The sequence below is a fragment of the Chamaea fasciata genome, unplaced genomic scaffold, assembly GCF_029207755.1.
Source record: "Chamaea fasciata isolate MVZ Bird 193981 ecotype frontalis unplaced genomic scaffold, bChaFas1.0.hap1 SCAF_3, whole genome shotgun sequence".
In the NCBI taxonomy this organism is placed as follows: domain Eukaryota; kingdom Metazoa; phylum Chordata; class Aves; order Passeriformes; family Sylviidae; genus Chamaea; species Chamaea fasciata.
In genome coordinates this window covers 16,120,581-16,142,243 of record NW_027094088.1, presented here as the reverse complement: position 1 = coordinate 16,142,243, position 21,663 = coordinate 16,120,581, and the positions used below count along the sequence as shown (strand labels likewise).

Here is a 21,663-nt window from a genome sequence, read left to right as displayed (position 1 = left end):
CTAAGCCTCGTTTTTCCCCCACCCTTGGAGAGACTAGGAAGAGGAGGGAAAGGCTCATAGGCACAAGGAAGGAAAGGGAAAGACCAGAAAATAATAGATGCTATGCTACATTATGAAAACTCCACAAAAATCAGTTGGATGTTACCCGTCAAGCTGCGCCTCTGGTGTAATTAATTCAGTGCTGTTCTCCATGAGTGTTCCCACCCATCTGTCAGGCTTTGAAGGATTTGAGGACTTCTGCATCTAGGAAGGGCTTAAATAGTCTGTCGTGTCCCCTGATTTACCAAAGCCTGAATGTGAAGGCACGGCTTCTCTCTGTGTAATAAAAGAAACATGAGACTAACAACAGCAGAGGTGGAAACTATCAATGATGTAAGAGGTGTAGCCTGTTCTTCTAGAGGAGCTTGTCTGTGGTTCCAGCTGTGCTTGCAGGAACACCGTCCCTCTCTGTAAGGTCAAACAACCCATAACTTTTGCTCACTAACCAAAGGCTGCTGTCATATGGACAAAGAATTAAGGCATAATAAGGAGAGCAACTTAAACAAACAGTTTCCAGACTTAAATCTAAATTCCATTGTTGTATGAAGTTTGTGTTGGAACTTAAGGTGATGGAAAAACTGATTCTAACCTTTTCTGTTTGATTAAAAATCCATTTGAACTTCAGCATGCTGGCTAAATTCCAGCTCTCAGAAGTAATTGCCTTTTGCTAAACTACACACCTCCTGTGAAACATTATTCAGTGAACTTAGTGTAATTATTATCCTTCCCTTCAAATAAATGGTTGTATAGCACTGTTGATCTAATCTGCCCGTCATGTTCCACAGTAGAATTTCATTTTCAAAAAACTCATATCTTAGCCCATACAGCATGTAGGTACAGATGTTTCTGCTCTAGATCCTTCCAGAGACCAAATGCAGTTCCTACTTAGAAGTGTTAAAAAAAAAAAAAAATACATTTTGTTCTCCTGACCTTGTGAAAGCTCTTCTGTGTGAGGATGGGTAGAGAAGGACATGAGAGGATCAGAGAAGTGAGTGGTAGTGTTATGTTCACATGACAAAATCATGACAAAATCCCCCGCCCACAGACAGAGCAAATGAATCGGTTCCTCTGTATAACCTCTTGGGGAAATCTTGTTCGGTAATTGAGAACTGCTCTTGGAAAAAGGAAGCACTGTGGGACACAGATAACTGCCTTTGGAGTGTGGCTCTGTGAACTGGCAGGAACATGCACTGGCTGGAAGCCTGCATGCTGTGCCCGGAGTCCTGGTGGGCTTGGGAAATCACATCCTTCCACAGATGTGGGAAACAATACAGGTGGCTGGGATTGCCCAGGGAGTTGTAACTTGGAAGGGAAAAGGAAAAAAACAAAACGGGGGTGTGCATTTGCAGGTGCTGTTTGGAAAGGGGATGGAGAAATACATGCACCTTCCCATGGCCATAGTGGAAAGACAGGATTCCGTGTGTTTTTATACAGAGAATGTCAGGGTGTTGAAGGTTTGATGTGGGTTTTTGGTGTTCTAGTGGAATATTGTTTGATTGTTGTTTTTCTTAAATTTCCTGAAGAGCCTAGCAAAAGCGAAATGTGCTGGATAAAGGTATCAGACTAGAGAGGACTGTTCATAACCTGCCTCTGTGGAAACACAGCCTCCCTAGCAGCTGTCCTGTTCCCTCTCCTGCCCTGCTGGCAGACCCTGGTGCAATCCTATAAAGTAATGGGGTGTGTGTGTGAGTGGAGTGGTGGTGTGGAATTTTCCTCTCTCCCCACGAGTGGGGAAGCTGTGCTCTGACAGTGCCAAATGGTTCCTGAGGGGTGTTGAGAGCAAACCCCCACCCAGCACTTGACCTGTGTGGGCAGAGCTCTCTGTGCCACTGTCCTGCTGGCCCTTCTGGGTGAATCCTGCGGGAACATCCTGGAGAGGAGCACAGTGTACAGAGCAGGCAGGAGCTGTGGAATGTGCTGGCATCCCCCAGCCATGGTGTAGGGGTAACTGCTGCTACCAGCAACACAGGAAATCTGTTTCCCGTGTAACAGTAAGTCCTTCTTTGAGATTAGCCTAAAGCACAACTGCAGTCAGGCACTGAAAACTAACCTGCTACCTACAACAGGCCAGTGGTTTGGCTTGTGAACTCGTATGCACAAACTATCAGGCACAAATGTGCCCTGAAAGCTGTTTGATTGCTGTTACAATGAATTTTTGCCTACCTGAACACCTCGCTGGAATATACATGGAAGAAAGGACTGCTAGACCTCACCTTCTGCCACCCCCTTTTAGAGAACCAGTAACGTTTTGCTTTTTAAGGAGTTAAAACTCAGCATGACATGATTGGCACAAGCAGTGTGCTGTATGAGTGGCCATCAGACAGTTGTGCCCACACAGAGGCAGAGTTGATTCACGGTGCTCTGCTCAGCTGGAGTCTGATGGATGCAAATTCCTCAGGAAGACCTGGACAACCTTAGCAGATGTGTACTGTGATGACAGTTAAACTGGGGGTTACTGGGCAGCTGAACTGGAATGACAGAGTTTGCTGGCTTTTTCCTCAATTTACATTTACTGCTTTTGCTCTCCACCCTGTGATTTCCTCTCACCCCTCTCTCATCTTGTACAGATGCTAAATGGAAACTCTGCCAACTACTACAGCTCACACCCTCTCTCCAAGTGCTTCCCCAGGACTATTCCTAACTGCTCTCCCGGTCTTACTCCATGCCTCTCACTGTCCCACTCTGGGAATAACTATCACTGTCAGGAACATCTACAGAAAAGAAAGAATGAAGACAGAAGTAGAATTAGTGGGATTTAAGTAGAATTAGTAGGATTTAAGACTGAATTTTTTTGCATCCTTTCCAGATCTTGATAAATTTGTAGCATTCTCATCTGTGACTGGCAGGAAGAAACTCCTTCAATATATTCTTTTCTACTGAAATGTGGTTGTTACCTCTCCCCTGCATTGAACAAGGTGAATCACGGGTACAATTCCTCTTGCTTTGGCAAGTACGAAGCTTGTGATTAGACTGCCAAGAGAGAAAGATGTTGCAGATGTCAATTCAGCAGTGCACACCCGAGTCCAGCTGGGCTGATCTGTACATGCACGTTTCGGAATGTGCATAAGGATAATCTCCTCCCTTTGTTGCACTTAGAAATAAGCTTTTTTTTTTTTTCTTTTCAGCTGCATTTCATTTTGCTATATAAAGAAGTAGACAGATCTGGCCTTTCTTTTTTAATAATGTCTTAGGACCAGGGTACAAAAAAGGTTAATGCATTAATTTTTAAGACAAGTGATAAATGTACTGCAATAAGCACATCCTACATACACAGAATATATTTCTCTATATAATATGAACACAAGAGATATAAAATAAGTTATACTTATCTTGGTTTTTCATCACAGTAGGAGCTCAGCTTATATAAAGTGACAACAGGATTGGAACAACACATTGCTCCAAAGCAACAACAAAAACCAGAAGAGTGTGCGCACACGTGTGTGTTTAGGCAATGAAATAGGAAATTGAGGGATTTCTGCTAAAATTGGGTCTTGAAAACAAAAATCTCATAGAGCATGAAAGAAGTGGGGAAGGTCTCTTGGCTCAGAGTAGAAGTTTTGGAGGGGATCAAGTGTTACTGTGTGGTGAGTAGAGTATGTGAAGGCTGACATCTTGGCTAGGTTTGTGGAGGCACAGAGCAGAGCAAGCTCTGCCCAGTGCCCCTCTGTGTTCTGCCCTTGTGATGGATCCACCTGACAGTGTGGGGTTTGTATCTGTACAGTGAGAATGGGGCCTCATGGCTTTAACTGTGCACTATGAGAGCAAACACGTCACTTCACAGGAATCACAGACACCACAACTGTTTGAGGAGCAAACACTACCCACTGGCTGTGAAATGCTGGGTGAGCCTGGAAGCGGTATTCCTCCCTTCCAACCCACCTGATGTCCACCTCTAGGGCCCCCTCCCTCTGCTTCCCTTGGGGTGTGGTTCTCTTGGCCACGTCTGCAGAACAAATCTCCCGTCGGGGATTGAATGGGAGGTAGCAATGGTTGGGAACTCTGAGTGCCTGTCCCACAGTGAACAATGAGGAACTCCAGCTGCCCAGTTCAGAGCTCTTTCAGATTTTTATTGATGTATTTTTCTTTAAGGACAGGGGAACGTTCGTAAAATTTGCATCTTAACGGTCAATCAAGCTTCCTAAAGTTCTTAACTCTGGGGTTTAGTATCTAGTCTTTTAGTGTGGGCTTATGTTAATTAAGAAATGCTCTTTATTTTGGCCAATAGCTTGAAGACCTTGTGGTTTCTCTTAGTCTCCTGAATTTTGCAAGACCCATTAAAAGGCAGAAGGTGCAGCCAAAGCTCAGGAGTGATACTGGCAGTTAGCAGATTTCTATTAGTGCCTATTCCACTCTCCAAAAATGCAGCCCACTTCAGGTTTTCTTCTACTCTTCTTAACAGAGTCTCCTAGTTTGCAACATCCTTTCTTTACCTTCATATTTACAGACTACACATTAGAAAGCAGGGACAGTACACTGAAAGAGTTAATTGCATATTACCATGAAGGATTGGACATTTTTGTTCTGCTTTAGATTTTGTTCTTCATACAGCAAAGTAGGTATAAATCCAAACGTGATCTCACATCTAAACGTATAATTTAAGTAAACATGTTTTTCTAGATCTTTTATTTTCCCCTTCCCTATCCCTCTCCCCTGTAACCTTCCTTTCACTCTGTTATTTTCCTTTTGGATGGAGGGAGGAGATGGGAAGGGAGCTCATTTGGCAGCTCATGACCCTCCAACTTGACTTTAATGAGATGATTCGCCAAGGCAAACTCCTCATCATCCAGCATGCCATCTTTGTCGATGTCAGCCAGTTTCCAGATCTTGCCCAGCACGGTGTTGGGCAGCTTAGACCTTACCATCTCCTTCTTGGCATTGGCACCAGTTATTTTACCATCGACAGGCGAGAGCGTGTAGAAGATCTCGTCGTACATGGGCTTGTCCCTGGCCACCACCCACTCGGCGTCGTCGATCCCTTCTCCGGCGCCCTCTCCGTAGCCGTGGCCAAAGGGCCCGTGCAGGGTGCCCTCGAAGGCTCCTCCCTTCACCATCTGGGTCGGCCGCTGCGACTCTTCCTGGCGGACCAGCACCATGAGCTGGGCGATGTCATTGGCCAGCATGTCTTCCACGGTCTCCAGCAGCTTGCTCTTCAGAGGCTGGAACTTGCTAAAATCCTGGGCTTGCAACTGATCCTTAAAACGGGACAACACAGCAAGAGGTGAGTGACACGGCCGTGTATGGTGAGTAATGGTGTACAGTGGGATGCATGCCTGCTGCTTGGCTCACAGAACCCTGCTACTGCAGAGGACTGGGGAGCCTGGCATTCCTTCCTGACAGCCCTGCTTTCAGCATAGGATGGCATCTCCCTGGCCAGCCTTGTTTAATCCCCTTTAAAGTCCTCCGGAAAATGACCAAATAGTTCAAGGCAAACTGGTTGTGTGCTCTTACTACACCCTCCAGCCAGTGCCCTACATTCCCTCTCCCTTCTGCACTCTGGGAAGGAGATGCCACGTGGCAAAGGACCATTGTACTCATCACTATGCAGTGCATCTTTGACATGCCATCAAGACAGTAGCACATGTGTAGGAGGTGGTGAGCATGTCTTTACAGCATGCCTCAGATTCTGTAATTTCACAGCTAAGCTAAAGAGCTTCGAGTAGGGCCTGCAGAGAGCTTTCTTCTAGCTGCAAAATGACCTACAGCTTTATCTTTCACCTTCTACTCATTAACGCCACACTATCCACTGCTACTGGATTGATACAGGTTTTTTTAAACACAGTGAATACAGGTTTTTTTTAACAAGCAGCGAATGAGATTTTCTACTGGATACACCCCATAGATCTCATTCCCAAAATCTTAGGGAAGATATATTTTCCAAAAGAAAAAGAAATAGGCAAATGCTGTTTTCCATAGGTAACCAGTAGCAACCCCAACAGCAAGAACTCAGAACAGGTTTCTGCTTGGACTGAAGCCACGCAGCAATGCAGCATTGTCCAGCATTGCTTGAATGCACAATACAAGGCTCTGATCCAAGGTCCTTAGAAGTTTCTGACTTGCATGAACACTGGGCCAGGTCTCCAGTCTGCAGAACAGAAAACCTGCTTCTCTGCTTAAAATAGAAAAGGGGTTGTAAGTTTTCAGACCTTCCTTTCTCTCTTTCTAGAAACAAAAAGTGACATACAAGACAAATATAGCTCTTGAGGAATGTGGCATATGTAGCCTTTTCAGGACATTTATTATAAGTGAATAGTATGCTTAGGCCTGAAAAAATCTGCAAATGGAACCTGGAATTAAAAATAAAGAAACACAGAAGAAATCATTTGATGTAAAGTGCTATTCAGGCAAAGATATGAGAAATTATTGTGAAGCTATAATGCTTCACATGAGCTCTTGGTGTAATAAGTGCTCATGCCCAAATATAGTCTGCCCATATTTTAAGGCACATTTCAACATTACAGCAGGCTTTTCCCACAGGTGGCAACAATCAATGTCAGCAGGGCTCTGTTGTATTCCCTGCAGTTACTCTAATGCTATTTCCTTGGATGTTTGCCAGGATGCCACTGCTTACCTGCATCTTTCTCAGATTAGGGAAGTCTCCCGGAGAGATCTGATGCTCCCGTTCAATCCGGGCATAAATATCTCCCAAGTTGTTAACAAGTTCTTTCTTTTTATTGTCTTTCCCAAACATTGAGGGCATTTCCTTCTTTAGGGAACTGATGATGTAGGCATGGACCTGAAGGGAATTAATTTGGAATGAAGGCAAATGTTAAACAGCACATCAGAAAATTCTTCCCAGGAGTGTCTGTGCCTAGGACTCAACTCCATCTTGTCCCACTCTGAAGAGCGAGCTCAGCTCCTCAGCTTGCCTGGACCTATGGATTTATATTCCAGTGCTAGACGCTCAGCTGTGTGCTCTGGCTGTGCTGAGACAAGGTGAAAACAAGGTGTAGTCCTGAGCATACAGACGGTGACATTCATGTGAACTTTCTGGAGGGAGTGGTGGGGTTATTTTTCTTCCACTGGGCATGGCCTCCAAGGGAACAGTCCCTTTCCAGTCCAACTATACAGGTTCCGTGTTTTAGTATGAATACGAGTCCTTAACTTATGCAACATTCTGGCTTTTTTTTTTAAATGGTGAACCAAGCACTTCTTCTTGAAATGAAGACCCTTGTACTGAAAGCTTTTGAGGGATCTTTTGATCTCTTTTCTCAATTGATGTGGTGCTCTTTCCTGTATTTTTAGGGGCTTCTTTCAGTTTATTTCAAATACTCAGGGATACTACAGGCTGATTTATCGCTTGTGTGTCTCCACCTCCTCTGCATCCATCTAAGCCAGGTATCTCTCTTGGCTAAGAAAGTTTAAAGCAAGACCGAGAGCTTATTAATTCCCTTGGTGTATGATTCTGATATACTGAACTGGCCTAATTCTCAAGTTGCTACCATAGCGCAATTGCTTTCCAGATCCCTTCAAGTGCTACCTGCTTTGATCTGTAGTTATCTTCCTCATTCTGGCCTGCCATGATTAACACACCAAACAAAGAAGTCGTTTTCTTCCTGTCGGAGTCCAGAGGAATGCCCTGGACTCCGACACTTCCCATACTGGCATAGGGCTCATATGCTGGGCCTGAGTTAAATGGGATGAAAAAAGAGTAGGATCCACCAGCTCTGCAAGCTGAACTGGCCAAAACCACTTCTCCCCAGGCTGCATGCTGCAGGCAGCCAAACCGAATGCTCGGGACTTCTATGCCAACACCTACCTTGGCCAGCCGTGCTCGCTTGATGAGGTCGTTCAACTTCCTCAGGGCTGCATTGCGGGGCAGGCTCTGGATATCCCTGAACAGGTCCTGCTCCTCTGCCTCAAACAGCTTGCGATTGTCGGGGATGAGCAACGGATGGGACCAGAAGGAGCCGATGTAGACTCTGATGACCTCGGGAGTGTTGACAATCTTTCCCAGGGACCACATGAGGGCACCGTACACCCGCATTAGCTGCTGAGTCTCGATCTGGTCGGCCTTGTTGAGAACTACTCTCATCTTGTCCTCATGGTTCTTCAGGGCCTTGATGACCTCAGAGAATTCATCAGAGATGTCCAACTTGTGAGCATCAAAGAGGAGAATGATGCGGTCAACCCGCTCTGCGAACCACTCCAGTACAGCAGCGAAGTCATAACCTGCAAGGGGGGAGGAAGAGCAGAGATGCAGCAAACATGGGAGTAGAGAGCCCACTTGCTGTACTCAAATTGTATCTGTACCTAACTGAGGGTAAGCTTGCAAAGAAGTGGCTTTCCCAGTAGTGCAGGTAGCTTGGTAAGGAGATGAGGCACTGTCCTTCACGTGGAAATGTCACAGCACACAGTTAAGGACAGCTCTTGTCTGGTCTCCACATTAAGAGATCACCCAAAGAAGTCTTGAACTTGTGCCCCAGATCTTCATCCAAATGCACATCAAGGAGCAACTGCTGTATTCAAACACCAATTGCAGAAGTCTTGTATGTGGCAACAAGAGCGGTCTAATTTGTGAATGACTGGCCATCAGCATAGCCTACAAAGCCTGTAGAAAGCTGGGTAATGGCAACACTTGCACCCAGACTGGTTTGAGATGTGTATCTCCACTGCTTAACAAATCTCAGGTCTTGTCTAGCTGTGCAAGACTAACTTTGTCCCATCCAATTCAAAATCCAACATTCAAATAACCTTCCTTACCAGAGTAATCATCCTGTCATATCTGCTGCTTGTGCACAAAGCCAAATGATTTGTGCTCACTTAGCCAAGAGCTTGAGGCTCAGAAGACAGCATTGCTGTGAACACCAGAGGCAGACACAGGCCAGGAACAGTGGGTTCAAATTTCATGTGCCTCAGGACTAAAGATAATGGATTCAGTGTCAGACTGAGTCCACCTCTAAGCAGTACAGGGCATGATAAATAGTGTGTGGAAAACTCCCTAAAACAACAGTGATGACAGCAACAAAATTACCTTTTTTTCCCAGCTCTGTGGCCTTTTTTTATCCTTCTTTAAAGTCCTGGTGAGAGACTGGTTGGTTCTCTCCCTGTGCTCTGTCAGGCTCTCCTATGCTATGCAACATTTGGGGTTATCTGAGTCACCAGAGTGCTGCACTTTGTTAAGGGAAATCAGGACAGAGCAAATGCTATTTGCATTCAAATCCTTTAATATACTATTTCAATCTTGGCTTTCATGAATAAATACATGATAATTAGTTTGGTGTTTTTCCTCCTGCTCCCCTTTCTTTTTCTTCCTTTTTTCCTTCTGTCCCCTCTAAAACCTAGAGGGCAACCAGTGCATCCCAATCATTAGACTGGAATGACAGAAGGAAGGATAGCTGAGCTCTGATCTCGCTTTTGCCTGCTGGCCTTTTCTTCCATGACTAAGCAAACTGGAGTGAAATCCTGGCTCAGATGTCAGGAGTAGAGCCTGTGTGAACTTTCCCTTCAGCTGGATAAATTGGTATTAACTTTTTGCCACTGAGAACTTTTATACAACTTCAAAGTATTATTACTGGGGTTACTGGGCCATGTTCTGCTTTGGTCAATTACAGTTTGCTCCTTACAGGAAAAGTGGGTGGCAGAGTGTGGGTGTGTGAGGTGTGGGTGTGTTCTTGGATGCGGACACTTTGCCCTGCTCTATTCCATGGGATCTACAGAAATCTCAAATGAAAGACAGATGTTTGTCCCACGAGTGTCCCTCTGCTCACTAGGACACAGGTGTCTCCTCTAACAAGAGCAAGCAATGCTGGGCCCTGGCTCTTTGCTTAGCTATGTTTGATGCTGAAAACTTCAGAGAATTCAGGATCAGTATGAGCGTTGACAGAGACCCGCTGAGCATTCAATATATTATTTTGATAGCTGCGTGTCTTGCTCAGTCCGTGTGTCTGACCTCAAACAGTCACAAGTCAGTTTTTTAAAATTGCTCGCTTTCAGATATTAACAGCCTTTTTAACCTTAGGTGTTAACCTCAGCTTTTTAACCTCAGGTGTTCTTGCTGCAGGGAGCTCTACTCCACTGCCCTAATTGCAAATCTGCTGCAAAGATCAGCATGCTGACTCCTTCTTAGCCTGTTCTGGGGGCAGTGGCAGCAGGGCAAATTCGATGCTGATACCTCACTTCACTTGGCCTGGGTTCAGGCTGTCAGCTGTCCCTCTGCAGGCAGATCAATGGATGTGCAAACAGGGACCTCCCATGCCCCCTCAAACTTTGCTAAACAGTGGATACACAGACTTTATGTTCACTTCTGCCAGGGCTGGAAGTCATCTCGCATGGCAGGACAGTTTATTCTTCATATGCAGAGCTACACAGCTTGCTTTTTCATCATGGAAGTAGTGAGTCAGGATGACTTTATTTGGAGATGTTTGTGCATTTAATCTTGTCAAATCTTGCGGATTGGGATATCTTCTTCTCAAGCTGGCACGTGTTTGAATTGTACCATAGCTACTTTGTCCAGTATTTTTCTTGAGAGAATCAAGCGGAAAACAGTCATGCTCTCTAGGCTCCTTGACAATGCTATAGTGATGTCACAGATCATGTGGATGGTTTCCCTCTGACAGTAGAGAACAGTCACTGTTAGGCTCTCTGTTGTGTTAATAGGGAATAAGTTGGGGAGAGTGTCTGCACCTGACACTTAGTCCACATTGCAGGGATTTAGTAAAAGTGGAAACTGATTACTTAAAAGAAGGGAGGTGTGGAAAAAAAGTGTAATTGTAGTTTTGGTATTAACTGAGGACTTGGGAGACTGACTTTAGCCTGAGTCTCGAGGTGTGTCCAAAACTATCTTTAGGAGCTTAGCTCTCATGATTTTTATCCTGTATCAAGCCTGCATCCACAGTAGCACTTAGAAGGTATCTATTTCCTGAGCCACTCTTTCCTATTAACAAAAATAAATCTTGCTCTACCCAGCAAGAAAAGGAAATTAATATCTGCTCAGACCCTTTGTGTATTCCCAGCTGCTACAGTAACATACAATGAGTCTTGAATGTCCCTGTGGACTTCATTAAATGTCTAGATTGATTAGCGGACTTTCTTTCCTGGCTTCTTTGCTTGTTCAGAGATATTCTCCCGACAGCTGTCCTGCACATCTCCATTAAAGAGAGAACAACGCCCTGGAGAGTAACGTTTGTTGTTGACTGCTCTGATACATCACCATGGACTCATTTACATCCCATCCTGGGACAAAAGCCCAACCCACACCCTCGCCTTGTATGTCCCACTTGCTCTGGCGCTGGGGACCCCTCCTGTTGATGCCCAGCTGAACAAAAACAAGTCTTGTGTGTGCAGTGCTACTGATTACAGCTGCATTCCTCTGTATGGAGGTACTTGGCAGGAAAAACAAGGTCTAAGTGTATGTATTCTGTTCATAAGTGATGGAACACCATACAGGGAAAGAGAGAAAAATTATCCCGAGTGCTGTAAAGCTCCTTAACACGCAGCATGACGTAGGACAGAGCTCTGTTTACAACTATCCACTCGGAATCACTGACTGTGGTGATGTTTTCACACACAGTGCCTAGAGAATTGCTACAGACGTGATTCACGGGCTTGACTTTTTAGTCTTGCTTTTAATGTATAATAGAGTAAATTGTTACTAAAGCATTTGGATGGCAGGATGACAGTGTAAATGGCTAAGGGCAGGCTGTTAATAGAGGTCTTAGATTAATATTTTAATGTTTAGTTTGGAGCTTTCATTTTTGAAGGGCTCTTCAATGGCACAGAGAACTTGGGGCATTTTGCCTGGCTCCAGCCAGAGCTGGAGGCGTTCAACACCTGAAAACATGAGGCTTATTCTGTAACTAAATTTAAACATTATAATCTCGCTTTGGTTACTTCCCTCCTGGACTATTTTTCATTTTACAGATACACCAGGCCTGCCTCTTTCTTCTGGCAGTTTAATGCTGTGTGAGCTTAGACCAAGAACTGATCTTCATCTGCAGTCAAATTAGGAGTTTTCCTGCTGTCCCTTGCTCATTCCACTGCAAATGCGTTATGTATCCCTACGCCTCCCTGTGTTGTAGGGTGTTGCTAAGGCTCTCACAAAAGCAGGCAGTCACTATCTCTGCTTTGGCAGTGTTTCAGGGGTGGGTGAAGCTGTCCACGGAACTCAGCACGGTTTTATTGTGAACTTACAGGGCAGTAGGGAAGCCATCTGCTTGCCAAAGCTGCATTAATGCAAAACCATTATCACAGGGATGCTCAGACAGAACTGTAAAGGGAAGAATTTGCTGTTCAGTAATTCCTGTCTGTTGTACTTGCATCCCTGTTGAAAAGTATGCTGCTTATTTAAACATTCTCTAACATCACTGATGCAGTTTCTTTCACAACCTCCAGATAAGGTCAACGTGAAGAGAAAATGAATCCAAATCATACAGTACTAGGAGGACAAGATGAACACAGTAACGATTTTATTCCATCAGATGTTTTTTTCCTGGGACAGGTTTCCTTCTGACAGCATTCAAAGGACTTAACACAAAGCTGACAAGTCAGCAGGACTGTCAGTGGGTTCAGCCCGCAGAGAAAATGATCATCTTGCAGACACCCTGCCATCTAGACTCCATAAAGCAGGCTAGCCTAATGAATTCTTGTCTGTGTCTGGCACCATGCATTTCACCAAGACCTGGCAGGATTATGCAATTACATTCTGCCAAGTCAGATCAGGCATGATACAGTCTTTATGCTGACTGTGGGAAGATGGATGATACCTGACCCAGCATAAAATCTGCCTGGCTGTAAGATTTTAAAGCCAATTTAAACCAGGATGGAATGGGCAAGGAGTTCAGCATTTCTCACCACGTAGTGACACTAGTTGTTGGTTTATGTTTGGTTGGTTTGTTTGTGCTATTTTTTTTGACTGGTAGCAAGCAAAATACTGATTTCCTGTCTTGTGGAACCATAGCCACAGGTCCTGTGGTAGTGGAGTTCAGGTGGGGTTGATTGGAAACATATCAAGAAGTGCTGAAAACCCCAAAGCTGCTGCTTTGCACCAGACAGCTCACAGCTTGCTGTTAATACTGCTGTAAATTGTGTTGCTGCTTTTAGCAATTCACCTCTTTCCTGCTGAGTTTTAGTCACTGGGAGCTTCCTTCTCATCTTTCTAAAGCTGGTGTTATCTAGAGATGAACAATTTACCAGACTGTGCCACTCTGTAAGGCAGAGTTCTATGGCAGTGTCTGTATTTGTCAAGTGGGAGACTGTCTCTGATTGTCCGAGGACAACATCCCAAGAAGGGACAGCTGACACCCAGAACACTGACTGCCCAGAGAGGGAACAGCTCATGGGAGATGAAATGAAATGAATGCAGATTCCAGGGAGCTTATGACTTAAATTTTTATAATTGAGTAAGAGGGTTTTGGGGCTTAGTTTAACTGGTCACAGCAATGTCCTGTCTGAAAGCCCTTCAGAGTCCAGGGAAGAAAACTTATGGTCACTGCAAAACAAGCAGGCAGCCCACACTGGAGGGGAAGAATGTGCCAGGAGGGGCAGGTGTCACCTAAATGTGACAGATGGCTGTGAGCAAAGGAGAAGAAAGGTCAGAAGAGGAAAAGGAGGTGCGGGAGGGGGAAGTGACACATCCCTTTGAGGACACACAAAGTGAGTGGGAAGCTGGGCTGGGTGGCTGTTATGAGACCCAGAGAGTAATGGTGTTCTACAGAGAGAAGGGTGCTGGGTAAGAGTATCAGGGAGGAAACAGCTGGGATTGTGTGGAAGAACAGTGATTTGAGCCAGTTTCCCTCAAAGAGAGGAGCTGGTGGTGCCAGCAAGGACGACAGAAGGGATGATGAAAAGCAAGGGATGGGTACTGGATAACACCTCACTGCAGCTCATCCTAAAACACCTTTGTAAAAAGCTGCCATACTCCTCTCTGGAAATGGCTGCCTTCCAAGGGAATATAAAGAGATTCCTGTAATGCCTATCTGTGGGTGTGTTGGGGAGTACACAGAAGGCCTTTGGGATGAAAAGATTTCTTTGAATGTCGCATGCCCTAATTTCTAGAGCAGGCCCAGCTTGCCAATCACTTCTGCCTGTGCCTATACTCAAAGAAATAATCTGTCCTGGAGCTGGTGATTCAGAGCACCGGGAGCTACATCCTCCTGCCAGTGCTCCACATTTCCTCCTCCTCCTCCATACCAAGAACTAATGGAAACATTAAATACGTTTGGGAAGCTTTAAGGTTTCCAAAGCAAAGGCAAAAGGACTCAAAGCACAGCAGATCTCTGTTCTCAGCTAGCAACAATGCTAACATTTACATTAAGCAGTACCTGGAGTGCCAGACTGCGTGGCCTTTTGCTTTCGTGTTGTTTAGTGCAAGGGCTTCAGGGCGGGGAAGAGACTGGGAGCCTGATGGGGCCCTCACTTTGTCACTGGGAAGTGAACAAAACCTCACGGGGGACATTCAAGTCAGGTGGAGCAAAACTGGGAAGAACACTGTCCAGAGCAAAGCTTCCCTGTAATAGCCTGTTTAGCTCCTGTGTACACAGTCAGAACTTGTCCCATCTACAAGTTTATATCTTTGCCTCTTGTGACAGATGGGCCTGAGCGTTACCCGGTACTTGGGCCAATCCTGAAAACAGTTTCTAGCCAGATTTTGAGACCTCAGAAGGCACCTGAATACAGGCCAAGTTTTCCAGAGAAGTCAGTGCATAGCAGTGTTGATGTGTAGCTGGGATTCCAAGGAAAATTTTTTACTATAGCATCCAAACAAAAACTGAATTCTCCTGTACTCATACTTTAAATTTCAGGAGAAATCATGTTTGAAAAACTGGCCTGAAATGGCCACGTGACTGATAGCTCGCAGTGACCAGGAAACACATTCCTTCTCCATTGTTACTCAGGATGCTGAAAGAATGCATGATGGGCATAAATAATGCACATTGATGAGATGCTGATGGCATGACCATCTTCCCTCAATGCAATAGATACTTAGAATATTTCTGGAGTGCACAGTGCACAACAGATGGACAAGCTGCACAGCTGTTCTATAAGTCAGACTTGTTTAGTAACACAAATTAAATGCCTGCTGTATGCTAACAGGACTACAAAAAAGCACAGCCCTTTCTATCTGTGCAGCCATTTACTCTTCTTCTTTTGTGTTACTTTTTTTTGCTCTTACAGTTCTGGAATTGCAAATTATATCAGTATTTCCAGCCCTAATCATGAAGACAGTCTCTCTCTCCCTCAACACCAAACAAAATAATGATTTGGCTTTCTTAAACCCCAAATATAATCTGGGCCTTTTATTTGCATGCTGCTTTCAGGTCAGAAGAATTAGGTTCATGGTTTCACGTATTTCTGGAAACAAAAATGAGAACTGTGCAGATTTTCTGCTCATTTTTCTGTTGCTTTTAAGAGGAAGTGCAGAACAGTGTGCCTGTAAGAGCAGAGCATTTCAGTGGAACAGTATGTGTTTTGTGAGACTGTGATAAAATCAGGCAGGTTGGCAGGGCAGCTGTCATGGAGGTGAACTGGAAAGTCAAAACTAACCAGTGCACTCTTACCCTCCCAGGCAGAGTGAAATACAGAATATAAGCAAACATCACCAGTGGGGAGTATTACAGCAAATATTTGAAATGCTTCCCTTTTAGAGGCTTTCAGGGTGGATGCCTTTAGTTTGTATCATGCTGTTGCTAGCACACGTGACAAAGCTTCTCAGAAAAAATATTTTTTGTTGCCATTGTACCCTAAACAGCATTGCATGAAGTGGGAGAACATCAATTCCCTTGGTGTTTGCCTTTCCCTTCCAAGCATGGCTATTTGAGACACAGCCAGGCTGAGAGCTCTGCACTGCCCAAGACTGTTGCTATTAGCATTTTTCTTCTTGCTGTCAGACTGGTGAGTGACTAAGTGTCCCTGGTGCTGAAGCTGCCGGTCATTTGGGAATTCCACTTTCCCAGGAGAAGGGCGAGGCTGGTGCGTAGGGTTTTTTCCCTTGGTTATGGGATGCTTAGGGCTGCACTGAAGCCAGCAGAATGGAACTGGGTGGAAGGCTGAGAAAATGCTGGAATAGTGTATACTGGAAAGAAAGTCAATGAGGAATGACACTGCCAGTCCTTACCTCCTGGCTAGGACCTTGTGGTCACTGCTAACACAGGAAAGGGAGAAGGCAGCATATAGAGAGTGAATATGAAGTAAGTGTTCAGGATATTTACAGGAAGTACTATCCCAAAAGAAGGATCAAATACAGCTTGGCCAAGGCAGACTTGGATCTGCTCTGCTGCTCAGGGCAGATGTAGGTCGAGACAGATGGGCAGCAGAGCATGCAAGGCTCAGCCCCCAGGGATGGCACAGCCACTGAAGTGTATGAGTTCCTGTTGCCAGGTGGCTCCATCAGCAGGACAGACTGTACAAGGTGATGAATTATGAGGAAGTCCTCACTCCTGTCCTGGCTCTGAATGACACGATCTGTGGCCCTTCCCTCTGTCCTCATTTATTTCAGTACAGTCATCCCCTCCTCATTTTCCCTCTCAGTGGGCTGGCCTGAGCTCGTTATGTGACACCAGGACAGTGCTTTGCAAGTGGGTGGCATTTGTATCATTATCAAATTGTCAAAGCAGACAAGACTGTGCTGATCTGGTACAAACACCTCCCCTATGGGCATCTCTGCGGCCTCATGCTCCCCTAGAAACAATAAATAACAAAAAGGACACAAAGCAAGGGACAAGGCAAGGCAAACATTAGTTCTTTAAACGTGAGCACAGATTCATGCCCCAGTCTGTAAAAAAGATCAGAAGAGAAATGGCTGGCTTCCAGGCAAGGATAATACAGAAGCAGTGAAGGACAGGATGCTTTGGGCCAGGACATCCTGGAAACATTTCCCACCAAGTCTGTAAATGACACCTGTGCCTCCCTAAGGAGTCTGGCTACCACACCTGTGACACCATGGGTGCCCACCACAAAGCAGTGCATGAGTCAGGAGCTCAGTAGGTCAAATCAGGCAGCTCCTTGGCTACACTTTTTATGAGAGCTTGAGAGCAGCAGCAGCTGCTGTGTCAGTGCTGGTGATGTCACTGCATGTCAAAGGGAATGTGCATTTCAGCTATGACAGACTGCATCATCCTCAATTGCTTGATAGGCCTAAACCTGCAGCTCTGCTACTGGGAAACTTCATGGGCTGCTCTGTGGGGGAAGGGGGCTCTTTATGGTCATGCAGTCCTGGAAGAAAGCCAGTGCAGAGCTTTGTTTCCTGGGATTATACAGCATTCCTTGGAGCAAAGCTTGGTAGTCATTTGCAAAGCCCTGCTGCTGGCTGCAGGAGACTGAGTGCTGCTAACACTAACACCAGCACCCTGTGCTCGTGCACACTCTGGCTGTGAAGGGACTGTCAGATCTGTCATCTTTAACAGCAGCAAGGCACTGAATTTAATTCAGAGTTGAGTTCAGACAGGTGAAAAACTTCAGAACCTGGACTTGGCCCCTGAATCAATCCTTTAAACCCTGTTCCCTTGCTCCTGCTCTTTGAAACATAGATGCAATAAAAGGAACAGCTACTGCTTTGAAATTCAGGGGTATAAGGTGGCTCTCATGGATTGCTAAGCATTGACAGCATGGTATTCTGCTAAGCTGACACTGTATAGATTAACTAATGCTCCTGACGTCTAATGGGGAAGGAGACGGACTTGTGATGTTCCCACTGAGAGGAATTTCCTATTTTTAGAAATGCTGCTGGTTCTCATGGGATGGGCAGGCTGGGAAAGCCTGCCACATCTTTTACATTTTTACCTTCCCCCTCCAATTTATGACAGAATGCTGCTTCACTATCTACTCTCTTTCCTGACATTGCATGCCAGGTACCCCAGTCTGAGGGTCTTGGAACCCTACTACTAGCAATGGGGGTAAGAAAAGCATTCCTCCTCCAAGCAGTTAGGAAACTTCAATGTCTCTTGGAAAACCTCTGTAAGACTCCCTCAAGTATTGCTTCATTCCCAAGTGAAATATGAGCAGGCTGGGAAGGTATAGAAGAAGCAGAAGAATTTTGTTGTGTCAGCATTTTTAGCCCTGTCTTGTTTTCTGCCTAGACCATGTTACTGCTCTATCTGCCTCCAAAACCAACCTGCTAATGAGATCAGCTGGCTTGTAAGCTTGGTGGCAAAGGTGTCAGCCTCACCACTTTTTCCTGTTCCTCTTCCATGGGAGCTGGGAGGTGAATACTCTCTTTCAAACACCTAGAGATAAGCTCAAGCCAATGCCAGGAAGCAGCGCTTCCTAAACACAGGCCCCTCAGCCTCTTTTGACTCTTCCTGCTCCATGTAGACAGAAATTGCTGGAGTTGTCCTAGTCTCAACAAAGCCATATTGACCTAAGCCAGATGAAGATCTTGTCCTGTATCTATTGCAAGGTCATCTGGCCTGGCCTGCATGGCCACTTTCAGTCTGTCCCAGATGTAAATGGTGACAAAGAGACATCCCACCTACACTGCACTTTTAACTGCTGTGACTAGATCAGTTGACAGGTCGTGACAGCCCCCTTGTCTGGCTGGAGATACAGCAGAGCAGATTCCTGGGATGGCAGGATGATCAGGAGATGGCTGTACACTGTCTAGAGTTGCCTCCTGGCAAAAGGTTCGAATATGTCATGGCACTGTAGTCACAGGGCCAATGTGCCAATTTCCTGCTCTAAGTGGACTTAATTGCACTGGGGGCAGAGAGGTTGTCCAGGAAGAACCTGTTCCACATGCTGAGACAGGCCTCCAGTTCTACAAACATGTGTAGCGTGCAATAATGTACAGAATTGGGACTCCCCTTTAGCCTCCTCAGCTGTTTCCAAATGTTTGCAGAGGCATTACTGGCTTGGGTTAAAGTACACCAGTGACCTTTGTAACAGTGCACGGCTGTGTTATAAGCATGTTCTGGCATTGCTGGTATTTATTAGAGTAGCTGCAAGAAGTATAGAATTTCTTAGGTTAGAAAAGATCTTTAAGATCATTGAATCCAACTGTAAACTGAGCACTGGCCTCAGCCCATTGATCTGTCCCATCCACTCAATTCCCTCTGCAGAGCCTTCCTACCCTCCAGCCCAGAATGGTGTCACCTGCAGACTGGCTGAGGGTGCTCTCAATCCCCTTGTCCAGATCATTGATTAAGACATTAAACACGACTGGTTCCAGTGCTGAGCCCTGGGGAACACCACATGTGACTGACAGGCTTCCAACTGGATTTAACTTCTTTCACCAACACTCTTAGCCTGGTCATCCAGCCAGTTTTTCACATAGGGAAGAGTGCACCCATCCAAGCCATGAGCAGCCAGTTTCTCCAGGACAATGTGAGGGAAACAGGGTCATATGGCTTTACTAAAGTTTAGACAGGCAATATCCTCAGCCTTCCCCCATCCAGGAAATGCGTCACCTTGTGACAGCAGGAGATCAGGCTGGTCAAGCAGGACCTGCCTTTCATAAGCTTGTGTTGCCTGATCCACAATGATGATCAGTTCTACGACCTTTGCCAGCACCAAGGTCAGACTGACAGGCTCTAGAATGGGGCACCAAGACCCACTGGAAAGCTGACAGAGAAATTTTTGCAGAAGAAGCAGCAAGAAGTGCCAGCGTATTTTGCAGGAGGGTATTTTTAGTTCTGTAAACAACTGAAAAGTAGGAAAATCTTGCAATACATGTCAGCATTTGAATTAGTGAGGAGATTTGGAAAAGGGGCTTGAAATTGGTCCCTTTTGACTCACCTATACCTTCTTCTATTTTTTTTTTTTAAATAACAAAAATACTTCCTCCTAAGCAAGATTCCTTCACTGTGATAATTCCACAGGAGAAGTGGTTGCTTTCAGTGGCTATTTTTGACTGGAAAATGTCTACACCACATAATACAATTTTTTTTTTATCTCCGTAACACTTTCTGCTGAAGGGAGGAATGCTTGCACAGCATATTTTTCAACCTTCTCATGAAGCTGGCACACCTTGAAATTTCTGATCCCCTAGCAGTGCAGACGCCCACACTGAAAAAGGTTAATGTGAGGGGTTTTTTGTGAACTGTAGCTGTGCTTTATTGACACTTCTTTGCTAGCTAAGGTTCTTGTGGTGGAAAATCCCAGCAAAACAAACAAGACCTGGCTCCAAGCAAGGTGGCTGCTCAATTAAAAGAAAAAAGAAAGTTTCCAAGAAAAATTTCAATGCAAAAGTGTCATAGAACTTGGAAAGTCATGAGTCATCTGAAATCTTATGGGGCTGAGCATGGAAATATGGGAAAGGCCTCAGCACTTTGGGGTAGAGCCTGTGCTGCTGAAACTCAGCTGTGCACTGTTAACAGGCAGTGTGCATGAGAACTGATCTCTAAACTGAATGCTGAGATTACTGCACTTGGCTTTCTTCCAATGAAATGGTGCATAGCTTCCAGCTTTATCTAAGGAACCTTCCAGAAAGGAAAGCTATGGCACGTTACAGAGCAAGAAGGTGACTACAAAGGTTAGGTTTTAAGTATAAAGATGTTGCCACTTCAGATGATGAGTTTGAGAGTGACCTCAGAAGTTCACTAGGAGACTATGCTATTCCTCAGTTCCAGTTACTGGATCTGTAGTTACAGAACAAGGGGAAATAGCTTTAAACTGAAAAAGGGTCGACTTATATTGGATATTGAGGAGAAATTCCTTACAGTGAGGGTGGTGAGGCACGGGCACAGCTTCCCTTGAGAAGCTGTGGATGCCCCATACCTGGAAGTATCCAAGGCCAGGTTGGATGGGGCTTTGAGCACCTAGAGGAGGGTGTCCCTATCTATGGCAGGGGGTTGGAACCAGAGGATCTTCAACGTCCCTTCAAACCCAAACTACTCTAGGATTTTATGATTTAGTGTCCACAGGCTTTCCAGATTCCCCACTGCAATGCTGAACTTGAGTGACAATGGTTCTTAAACCCAATCCAGTCCTGCACTAGATTTAGGAAGCCTGGCCAGTGCAAGAAACCAGGTTGATTACAGTGGGGGCCTTGGCTATGGATCATCAGTAAGCTACTGAAAGCAGTTGTTTCTGCAAAGCAGATAGGTATTATTTGACTGACAGAAATCTCTTCTGTGGGGGAATACTGGACTGTGACACAGGTACTGCTGACCTTGTCAGCAGCCTTCCCTGAAAACATTTAAATTCTCTGCAGGAGATTAATCATGTCCCTTTGGTCTCTATTTGCAAAGTCATGCTGTAGCTCTGAGAGGCTCCTACCAGTGCTTTTATCCACAGCTTGTCTAGTTTAAAGTGAAAATCATATAGAGTTCCTTTGGTTTTCATTACTGTCACTTAGAAGAGAATTGAACTTGGGACTTACCTCTGCTAATTCTCTGCTTTTCTCCAGAAAGGATTCCTGGTGTATCAATGACACTGATGCTTTCTAATACGGGATTAGGTAGCTGGGCACAGACGAACCTGTGTGGAAAATAAATGTGTTTAAAAAAAAAAAAGGCAAACCAGTCATGATGTGCTGTACATCACAGGCAGCATGGGACATGTCAGACTCTGATCTCTCAAGTCTTTGGTTGGAGCTTGGAGCTACTGTTACATAAAAAAATGAGAAAGAAACTAGAACTAAGCACTTGTCTCAATTTTGCTGCCTCTGGAACATGGGTCTCAGTCATGACCTATGAAAGGTTTTTTATACGGGCCTCCAAATTGTGAATTATGAAAACATTTAGGTTTTCATTT

General features: G+C 45.1%; 1 protein-coding gene across 1 annotated transcript in view; it reads right to left on the bottom strand.

Moving 5' to 3' along the window:
* Window positions 1-3,202: 3,202 nt before the first annotated feature.
* The window catches only part of EHD3 (EH domain containing 3), a 30,238-nt gene continuing 11,777 nt past the window's right edge, over window positions 3,203-21,663 (bottom strand). Inside the window, exons 3-6 of the mRNA XM_066178137.1 lie at window positions 21,290-21,387; window positions 7,796-8,208; window positions 6,608-6,772; window positions 3,203-5,231 (exon numbers count right to left, since the gene is read on the bottom strand). Of these exons, the coding sequence (XP_066034234.1) occupies window positions 4,704-5,231; window positions 6,608-6,772; window positions 7,796-8,208; window positions 21,290-21,387 (1,204 nt within the window). The 3' untranslated portion in view covers window positions 3,203-4,703. The remainder of the gene's footprint in view (window positions 5,232-6,607; window positions 6,773-7,795; window positions 8,209-21,289; window positions 21,388-21,663) is intronic.